Source organism: Plecotus auritus (assembly GCF_963455305.1).
Source record: "Plecotus auritus genome assembly, chromosome: 4".
NCBI classification, from domain to species: domain Eukaryota; kingdom Metazoa; phylum Chordata; class Mammalia; order Chiroptera; family Vespertilionidae; genus Plecotus; species Plecotus auritus.
The window spans coordinates 192505596-192515672 of NC_137775.1; the positions used below are offsets into that span (position 1 = coordinate 192505596).

General features: G+C 63.5%; 1 protein-coding gene across 2 annotated transcripts; it reads left to right on the top strand.

The window, feature by feature from the left end:
• Positions 1-283: 283 nt before the first annotated feature.
• DDX56 (DEAD-box helicase 56) lies at positions 284-9566 on the top strand. 2 transcript variants are annotated; one of them, XM_080663384.1, is made up of 15 exons: positions 284-843; positions 1556-1717; positions 2230-2390; positions 2506-2676; positions 2800-2890; positions 3411-3655; positions 3936-4055; positions 4523-4636; positions 4725-4819; positions 5465-5538; positions 5618-5707; positions 5998-6103; positions 6969-7039; positions 7357-7435; positions 7548-8718. In XM_080663384.1, the coding sequence occupies exons 1-14, from the start codon at positions 784-786 to the stop codon at positions 7432-7434; spliced, it is 1638 nt and encodes a 545-aa protein (XP_080519510.1). In that variant the 5' UTR covers positions 284-783; the 3' UTR covers position 7435; positions 7548-8718. The 2 variants fall into 2 exon arrangements, with proteins under 2 accessions (XP_080519510.1, XP_080519509.1); XM_080663383.1 differs by having other exon boundaries at positions 7357-9566.
• Positions 9567-10077: the final 511 nt, after the last annotated feature.

Sequence of the window (10077 nt, forward strand, 5' to 3'; positions counted from 1 at the left end):
AGTCTGGTTTGGGGAGCCCGGACAGACCTACCTTCCTGTCTCCTGCTACTCATCCTTCCAACCCTCGTCCTGGCACAGACCCATCGCTGTAGCCTGTCCTTGGACTGTCCGAGCCCTGCACCTTTGCCAGCCTCTGGCCTCTCCCCCACGCCAACACACCCGCGGCCACCGGCGTCCTGGACAGCTGTTGCCCCGTTCCCACCACTGCCCCAGGGCCCGGCCCTGGAACACGTCTGCGGGCGCTTCCTGAGCGCAGGTGAGGCAGGCAGTGCCCTCACAGACCAGACAGCGACCCGGGCAGCTGGGCAGGCGAGGGCGCGCCCGAGAAGCCGCCACGGGAGTCACGGGCAGTGGGGCCTAAGGAGTAGGGCGAGGCTGATCACAGACGCGCTAACGAGGGTAAAGCCAAAGCCTGCAACTGTGCACTTGCGAGCAGTGTGCCCGGTGGGCGGCGGGCGCGGGCACTTGGGACCACACCTGCATCCATCCGCCCGTCCCCGGAGCAGGAAAGGCCCACCGCGCAGGCGTTGGGAGGCAACGTCCGGGACCGGAGGGTGCCCGGGGGCTCCCACGCGACACCCCGACCCCCAGCCGCCCACCGCCTGCCGCCTGCCGCCTCTGCCTGGAGCCCCTGGCCTCGCGCGCCGCCGCAGCCCCAGAGCTCCGCCCCAACACCGGAAACCTAGCCTCCTCCGACGCTGATTGGTTGTTGCTTTGACTCCCGCCCCACACGTCGCACGCTCCTCCTCCCGCGCGTGCGCGCTGTCATTACGGAAACCCAGAATGGCGGACGACGAGGCTTTGGGATTCGAACACATGGGCCTGGATCCCCGGCTCTTGCAGGTACCCAGCGGGGCTGAGGGGCCGGGCCGGTGTGGCCGGGAGGTGGAGGGCTGAGGGGCCGCCGCCGGGCCGGTGTGGCCGGGAGGTGGAGGGCTGAGGAGCCGGCCTGGTCGGGGGTGGAGGGCTGAGGGCCGGCCTGGTCGGGGTGGCGGGGGTTGGAGGGCTGAGGAGCCGGCCTGGTCGGGGTGGCGGGGGTTGGAGGGCTGAAGAGCCGGCCTGGTCGGGGTGGCGGGGGGTGGAGGGCTGAGGCCGGCCTGGTCGGGGGTGGAGGGCTGAGGGGCCGGCCTGTTCGGGGTGGCGGGGGGTGGAGGCCTGAGGGCCGGCCTGGTCGGGGTGGCGGGAGGGTGGAGGGCTGAGGGGCCGGCCTGGTCGGGGTGGCGGGGGGGTGGAGGGCTGAGGGGCCGGCCTGGTCGGGGTGGCGGGAGGGTGGAGGGCTGAGGGGCCGGCCTGTTCGGGGTGGCGGGGGGTGGAGGCCTGAGGGCCGGCCTGGTCGGGGTGGCGGGAGAGTGGAGGGCTGAGGGGCCGGCCTGGTCGGGGTGGCGGGGGGGTGGAGGGCTGAGGGCCGGCCTGGTCGTGGGTGGCGGGGGGGTGGAGGGCTGAGGGGCCGGCCTTGTCGGGGTGGCGGGGGGGTGGAGGGCTGAGGGGCCGGCCTGGTCGGGGTGGCGGGGGGTGGAGGGCTGCTCGCGCCTGAGCCGCCCCGCGTCTCTCCTAGGCCGTCACGGACTTGGGCTGGTCGCGGCCCACGCTGATTCAGGAGAAGGCCATCCCGCTGGCCCTGGAGGGGAAGGACCTCCTGGCTCGGGCCCGCACCGGCTCGGGGAAGACGGCCGCCTATGCCATTCCCATGCTGCAGCTGCTGCTCCACAGGAAGGCGGTGGGTCGCGGGAGGCGCCCTAAGGCGGGGAGGGAGAGGCTGGCGTCTCAGTGGTCCAGTGGTCGTTGTGCGCGCCCCCTCCCGCCCCGAGCTGTCTTGTCCTGAGCCTTTCTCCAGAACCAGGTAAGAAGTCTTTTGGCTTCTTACCTGTGAGGGATGGCCCGCAGAGTCTCGTACTGTCGTGGCAAACGACCTGGGCTGGAATTCAGGTCACCTGGGTCCTAGTCTAGGCCTCTTTCTGCTGTAAAAACTGGGCATGTTCCCCCTCCTACTTGTAGTCTGTTGTGAACCTCCAGCCCCCTGACTTTAAAGTAACTTGATACCCATAAAGTCAGCTACTCCTTTTGTGGGTCAGCACCTGGGGAAAGAACCCTCTGCCCCACTTTCCGAGGTGGGAGAAGCAAGCGCTGAGTGGTGTCGGAGTCATAGCAGCTGGGCCAGATCGCCTGGAGAAGCACCAGGGGCCAGATGACAGGGACCGACTGCCTGAAGTCTGATTCCTGCTCTTGCAGACCGGCCCCGTGGTGGAGCAGGCTGTGCGTGGACTTGTCCTTGTGCCCACCAAGGAATTGGCGCGGCAGGCCCAGTCCATGATTCAGCAGCTGGCTGCCTACTGTGCCCGAGACATCCGGGTGGCCAATGTCTCGGCCGCCGAAGACTCGGCCTCTCAGAGGTGGGCGAAAGCACCGGGACTCTAGGGGATAAAGCTGCACGGAGACGGAGGTTGGGTTTGTGTGCAGCAAGGGAGGGGTGCCTTCTCCCTGACCCTGAGGTGTTGCCGCCTGCAGAGCTGTGCTGACGGAGAAGCCTGACGTCGTGGTGGGGACCCCATCACGCATACTGAACCACTTGCAGCAAGACAGCTTGAAGCTGCGGGACTCCCTGGAGCTGCTGGTGATGGACGAAGCCGATCTCCTCTTCTCCTTTGGCTTCGAGGAGGAGCTCAAGAGTCTTCTCTGGTATGGAAGAGGGGTTGGGGAGTGAGAGTCGACGCCTGGGCCTGGGGCAGGTGGCCCGAAGTCTAGCTGCCACAGTGAGAGGCCCTGGGAGCTGGAGGCTGACGGAAGTCTGTTTTATTTTAGTCACTTGCCCCGGATTTATCAGGCTTTTCTGATGTCGGCTACTTTTAATGAGGATGTGCAAACACTCAAGGAGCTGGTCCTGCATAACCCAGTGAGTTCCCAGTGCAGGCGTCTGCCGTCGCTGACGTGTGCACTCAAAGGGCTTGATCCTCCTGCTCACAGGAGCCTTTTGGTGTTTGGGGGAGGACAGTAGTCACTGGTTTAGCCTCCCTGGTTCTAAATCACTAGCAGCCAATAGTTCGTCAACACCCTCTCCACATCTAAAATCATTGCACCCTCCATATGTCCCCTAGGGGTCACCTAAAGGTCTGAGCAGGGACCCCCAAGGGCAGAAAGGCTGCCTTTAGCAGCAGGGCCAAAGTTCTCTACTTATGTGACCTCCATTCCTGAGAAAGGTGACTGCTATAGGGCGTCCCGCTCACTACAGTCGTGTGCTTGTGTTTCTCCTGGTTCTGTGCCCTCCGCACTTGGCATGTAGCGTCATGTCTGTTGTGCCCACAATAGCCAGGGTCCTCTGAGACCTTGTGCCAGTGGGAGGGGACCGTGGTGCCAGGCAGCAGCTTGTGGGAGCGTTTCTGCCCTCTTTCCTGACCACAGGCCTGTCCCCCCAGGTTACCCTCAAGTTGCAAGAGTCCCAGCTGCCAGGGCCAGAGCAGCTACAGCAGTTCCAGGTGGTCTGCGGCACGGAGGAAGACAAGTTCCTGCTGCTGTACGCCCTGCTCAAGCTGTCGTTGATTCGGGGCAAGTCCCTGCTCTTCGTCAACACTCTGGAGCGCAGCTACCGGCTGCGCCTGTTCCTGGAGCAGTTCAGCATCCCCGCCTGCGTGCTCAATGGGGAGCTGCCCCTGCGCTCCAGGTGGGCGGTGGTTGAAGATGGGGGTTGGGAAGGAGACACTCGATGGGTGTTCCTGTTTCTTACGAGCTTAGAGGCCAGGCCAGGCTGGCAGATAGTCAGCGACTCTGCCACAGACTCCGAGGTACCCACTGTTCCTCCGTCTTCAGCGAGGGGGTGGGTCAGAGATAAAGTAGGGGGAGAGTGTAAGAGGGAAACGCCAGGATGACGGTCACGGTGGTGCTGGGGGTGAAGCGCTGCCTCCAGCTTACTCCTGGGGCTGACCCTCCCCTTTGGGCCACAGGTGCCACATCATCTCACAGTTTAACCAAGGCTTCTACGACTGCGTCATAGCGACTGATGCCGAAGTCCTGGGCGCCCCGGTCAAAGGCAGGCGTCAGGGCAAAGGGCCCAAGGGGAGCAGGTGCGTCCACATTTTTGTCCTTCCAGCCCTCCCCAGGGAGACTGAAACCAGAGTGGGAGCCAGGCTGGGCTGCTGGGCCTGGAGGAGGGGTGTGAAGGGCTCACCTGGTCCCTGGCAGCACAAGGGGGCTGGCTGCCTGGGTGATTGGTACACTGGCAGGGGAGACGGCCCAGCATTGGGTGCAGCTGTGACCTGAGAGGGAAAAGGAGCCTGCAGTCTGTCTGCCCAGTGAGTTCTTGGGTCACCTGTGAGGCGGTGAGTTCCCCTGTTGCCTCCGAGCTGGGGGCAGGGCCAGAGTGTGGCCGCCCCTCTGCCCAGCTCCTGGAACAGTTCTGGATGTAAAGGGTCTTCCGCTGTTAGGGCCCTGGGGCTCCACACGGGCTTAGTTCCGAGACCCTGCTGATTAAAGGAGCTGTAGAAGGCCAGCGGGAGGGCGGGGTCGAGTCTGCTGTGGGTGTTTCCTGCAGGGCCTCTGATCCGGAGGCGGGGGTGGCCCGTGGCATAGACTTCCACCACGTGTGTGCCGTGCTCAACTTCGACCTGCCCCCCACCCCTGAGGCCTACATCCATCGAGCTGGCAGGTAGGAGAGCTGGACGGCAGGCCGGGCACCTGGACTGTAGGCACCCCCAGGACTCAGGCCAGAGACGGGCTGGGCCATCTCTTTGCAGGACGGCACGTGCCAACAACCCAGGCGTAGCCTTGACCTTTGTGTTGCCCACGGAGCAGTCCCAGCTGGACAGGATTGAGGAGCTTCTCGGTGGAGGTAAGAGCAGGGCCCGGCCACTCCCAGGATGCCTTGGGCCCAGTGGTGGCAATGGAGCAGGGACCGTAGCGTGACCAGCGGCCACCCTCCTGCTCACCATGCTTGCCCCATGCTCCTCGCTGCATCCTCATCCTGCCCCTGGTAGCAGGCACTGCCTCTTCACAGATGAGCAGGCCCAGATCCTGGGTCACATTTACTGCCTGCCCGGGGCAGAAGGGCTGAGGGCGGCAAGGGGGTTTTGGGAGACAGGGAAGAGGCTGGTGGGTCTCAGGAGGCGGCCCTGGGAGAGGGAGCTCTGTGGGGCAGCCAGGCTGTCAGAAGAGGGCAGTGGAGGGTGGACAGGCAGGCTGCCCACCCCCAGGACGTTAAGGGTGCAGGATCCAAAGGCACCTTGCGGGGGAGAGTAGGGGGCTGGGCAGGTCCTGAGGATGAGGGATGTAATGACACCCAGGACTTGGGACGTGGGCTGCCTGGCCGTAGGATCCTGGGGAACTGGTGTCCTGTCGGCAAGACCCAGATGTCTTGCTTTGTGGACAGGTCACCTCGCAGGGAATGAGCCGGAGAGGCTGATGCCTCGCCCTGGGGAGGGGGGTACGGGAGGCAGGGGGTCTGCAGCCAGGGCCACTCATGGCTGCTTCTCCACAGAGAACGGGGCCCCCGCCCTGCTTCCCTACCAGTTCCGCATGGAGGAGATTGAGGGCTTCCGCTACCGCTGCAGGGTGAGTGCCGGGCAGAGCAGCGGCTCCTGCGGGACGGGGGAGCCCGGGAGCCCGGTGTCCTGACCTCGGTGTCACCCAGGACGCCATGCGCTCGGTGACGAAACAAGCCATCCGAGAAGCAAGGCTGAAGGAGATCAAGGAGGAGCTCCTGCACTCAGAGAGGCTGAAGGTGAGGAGGCGCCACGCTTGGTGCTGAGGCCTTGGCAGACGGGGCCGTTCGGCTGGGAGGTGACTCGGTGAAGGACAGTTGCCGTCTCACAGTGACGGCTGCACTGCACTACCGTGTGCCGCCAAGTGCCTCTGTGGGACGGGGAAGCAAGAGCCTATCAGCTCTGCCTCTGGGAGAGGGCGGGGTGGCTGGGATGGGAACCTCAGCCTTCAAATTCTAAAGATGCGTGACCCACTTGGATCCCCGAAAAGTCACAGGGAGACCCCCTGCATCTCTGTCTCTCTCGTCAGACGTACTTTGAAGACAACCCCAGGGACCTCCAGCTGCTGCGCCATGACCTGCCCCTGCACCCTGCTGTGGTCAAGCCTCATCTGGGCCACGTCCCTGACTACCTGGGTGAGTGGGCCTGGCGGGCCCCAAGCTGGGGGGGCGGGGGCGCGGTCAGTGCTCAGCTACTGTGTGCTGGGCTACGGGACCCTGAAGCAGGGCAGCAGCGTGTACTCAGACACAAGCAGGTGCACTCGCTACACAGAGGGCGCTGCTCTCTGTGGTGCAGACGGCGGCCCCGAGGGGCCAGGAGGGAGCTATCCTCGTCACGCAGGAGCAAAGGCATTTGCCAACAGCGAGTGGCCAGCCGGCTGGGGTGTCAGGTGCTGCTCAGAGGCCTCTGACCGTGGCCTGGCTGGAGGGGAGGGCAGAAGCCAGGAGCCTGCAGCACATGGGGAAGCACGTGTCTGACAGGTGGAGGGAGGCTGTGGGAACGGCTGCCAGTTCGGGGCGAATCTGTAGAAACGGGTCACGTGTGGGGCAACCACACACAGGCCTTTTCCCTATTTTTATAACATTTTTTAAAAATACATTTTACTGATTTTTTACAGAGAAGAAGGGAGAGGAGAAACATCAATCAGCTGCCTCCTGCACACCCCCCACTGGGGATGTGCCCACAACCAAGGCACATGCCCTTGACCGGAATCGAACCTGGGACCCTTGAGTCCGCAGGCCGACGCTCTATCCACTGAGCCAAACCGGTCAGGGCTGTAGCATTTCTCCTTTAAGAACATACCTTTATGTTTTTCCTTTCACAGTTATTGCAACAAACGCTGTGATGTCAAATAGCTGTGTGACTGTAGGCACTTGAACATGGGACTGGAGTGCGGCCCTGAGTCAGGATGGGGGAGAGGTCGCAGCAGGGCCCGGAGGGCACGTGGGTGAGGGGTCAGGCAGGGTCGGTGGCAGCTGCTGAAGCCCGTGTCTCTTCCAGTTCCTCCTGCTCTTCGCGGCCTGGTTCACCCACACAAGAAGCGGAAGAAGCCGTCCTCCAAGAAGGTCAAGGTACGCCCCGCCTCCCCCCAGCCTTGGTAGCAGCTGTGGTCTCCCCCCTCCTGGTTCGTTGTCACCCGGTCTGTACACACCTTGGAGGAGAGTGGTCCCAACATCTAGAGGCTAGATTCTAGCCAAAACTCCTGGCCGCCAGGTCAGAGCCAGGGGCTGGGACTCCTGCAGCTGCCCACGTGTGCCTTTACGACCAGGAGGACGGGCTGGCTGTCCCGCTGCCGTCCAGGTTGCATGTGGCCACAGCAGCGTCTGCCCTGGCCCTGGGCTGTCTCAGTCTGGGCATTCTCCAGCTGACCTTCAACCTCCCCCCACAGAAGGTGAAGGCCCAGAACCCACTGCGCAGCTTCAAGCACAGTGGAGAGAAGCGCAGACCCAGGGCGGTGCCCTCCTGAGGTTGTCCAGGCGGGTTCGGCTATCTTCCCGGCCTCATGGGGCTGAGCACAGCGGGAAAGTGGGGCTCCCCCTCGACGGAGGGACTGATTCTCGCCCTGGATGAATGCACTAGGTGCTGGAGCGGGCAGACTGGCCTCCAGATCCGTGTGTGACCCTGCCAGGCCGCGTTTTGTGCCTTAAAGACAGAATAAAGATTCTGGCTGCCTCCGTCTGGGCCTCATGCAGGTTTCAGCCCTCGGAAACCGCTTCTGGGAGGCAGTGCCCGGCGCTCTGCCTGCTGCATGCGGCCCCGTGGCCAGCAGGGGTAACCGTGCCGCCCTGCCGCGGGGCCTTTGGGCCTGGGAGACGCCTGCCCTGTCCAGGTCTCTTTCCCGCCCACACCTGCTCCTGTGCCTTCCTGCCTGGGTCACACTGACCAGCCTCCATCCCCTGAAGCTCCGAATCGACAGCTCACCCACCAGGAAGTGGGCCCTGCTCACCTCGGGCCCGCTGCCTCCCCTCCTTGGGCCACCAGGGCCGCAGTCCTGAGCTCCCGGCACTGCTGCTCCCGTCAGCACCGCTGTGCATGTGCCACGTGCACAGGTGGTGCTGTGATGGCTCACACACCTCGTTCTTTGCTCTCCACTTGGCCGGGAGGCCCCAGGAGAGGGTCCCCCCAGGCCAGACCTCCCAGCTCCTGCTGCCCAGAGGAGGGCTGCCCCTGGTTGTGGCCCTCATCCCAGGACCACCATCTGCTCGCCAGGCCGCACAAGGCCAGGCTGCTGCTGCTGCTGCTGCAGGGGAGGGGGGTGTTGCTGGAGCGGGCCCTGCCACTGGTCGGGTGTGGACGGCCAAGGCTGTGGAGAGCACCCTGAGTTTGCAGAGGAAAGGTGTCCAGGGCCTGGGCATCTCCTTCAGGCCCCACACGGGGCACTGAGGCCCTCGGGGGTTGGACTTGTCTGTCTGGTGCTGAAGCGTCTGCCCTTAATGAGCACCTGAAGGGTCCCTGGGCCGGGAAGGCAGGGGTGGAGCCAGCCACTGAGCAGCTGAGAAGCTCAGCGTTTCCAGGCGCCCCTGGCATCCTGGGACTGTCGGACGTTGGAGTCCCTGCTGGTACTGTCACCCGCGCCTGGATGGACGCCCTGTGCCAGAGACTAGGGGGTTGGGCAGGCACAGCCCGATTCCTAGTCAGGACGCATGCCCAGGTTCCAGGCTCAATCCCCAGTAGGGGGCGTGCAGGAGGCAGCTGATCAATGATCATCTCCTTGATGTTTCTATTCACCTCTCCCTTCCTCTCTGAAATCAATAAAAACATGAAAAAGAATCAGGCCTTCAATGTGCCCCGCCTCCCACAGTTCACAAAGCATCCATCTGCCCACAACACCTGTTGAGCAGGCCAGGTGCTGGGCTGGGGGCCAGAGGCAGCGTGGGCTGTACTCAATGGCCAGCCTTTGGGGTGTCCAGGGTACCAGGAGGTTACACAGGGCTCACCCACTGGAGAAGTCCGGGTGCTGGCTGCCCGTGCAGGTGGGCACGGAAGGTGGGTGGGAGCAGCTTCCTGTGTGGAAGTACTGAGTGGGGGGCCTGCCACGTCTGAGGATGAAGCGAAAATCGAAGAGGTCACAAAAATGGGCAGAGGCTGAGAAAGCGATTTCATTTACTTTTGAAAAGCACGGTTCCTGTTCGCAATTCAAGGGCACAGATGGTCTCTAAGGGGAGCGCCTGCTGAGGTGCCCCGGGCGGTGATAACAGGCAGATGTTCCCGGAAACCGACCCGTGAGCAGAGCAGGTCAGACGCACCCTGCTTCATGCCAGTCCCTTGGCAGAGCATTCGTGACTCAGAACCAATGACTCAGCTTTTAGGGAATTGGTTGGCCCTGGGACTTTGGTCTCTAGAGCATTGTCCCAGGAGGAAATGACAAAGCTCAAAACCGGGCAGGAGCCGAAACCGGTTTGGCTCAGTGGATAGAGTGTCGGCCTGCGGACTGAGGGGTCCCGGGTTCGATTCCGGTCAAGGGTATGTACCTTGGTTGCGGGCACATCCCCAGTAGGAGGTGTGCAGGAGGCAGTTGATCGATGTTTCTCTCTCATCGATGTTTCTAGCTCTCTATCCCTCTCCCTTCCTCTCTGTAAAATATCAATAAAATATATTAAAAAAAAAACAAAAAAACGGGCAGGAGGGGCCTCTGCCAATGTCACCCCCTGTGTCTAGGAAGAGCTTTCGGGGTCCTGCCTCGGGGGGGTGGGGCCTGCTCTGTGCTGGTCACGGCCATTTTATGTGGGAAAGCGCCATCCACGGCCGGGGGGCGGGGGGGCGGGGGGAGGGCAGATGCCAGCCCAGCCTTCCCGCGTGCAAGGGGCCTGCTGGGCAGACGCAGCTCAGGGCATCAGAGCTCTCCCCGCAGGAAGCAGTGGGAATGGCGGCCGGCTGAGCGGCAGAGCTGCGCGTCGGGGTCGTCAGTCCTCAGGAGCAGCCTTTGCGGGGCCCACGATGTGCTGCCTCCCCTGACTCCTCTGTAAGTGGGGGACGCACCCCCACACCGGCTCCGCACACAGGCCCCTCAAACCAGTGCACCTTCCAATCAGTGTCTTCTCTGAGGTGGCGCCCGCAGGGCTGGCCCGGGCCTGAGAGTCTGCACTCCTAGGGCCTCCTTGCAGGACGG

Coding starts and splice junctions, on each gene's coding strand:
- DDX56 (XM_080663383.1), top strand. CDS start 784: ATGGCGGACGACGAGGCTTTGGGATTCGAACACATGGGCCTGGATCCC. Junction 2,391..2,505: donor GAAGACTCGGCCTCTCAGAG/GTGGGCGAAAGC, acceptor TGCCGCCTGCAG/AGCTGTGCTGACGGAGAAGC. Junction 4,056..4,522: donor AAAGGGCCCAAGGGGAGCAG/GTGCGTCCACAT, acceptor TGTTTCCTGCAG/GGCCTCTGATCCGGAGGCGG.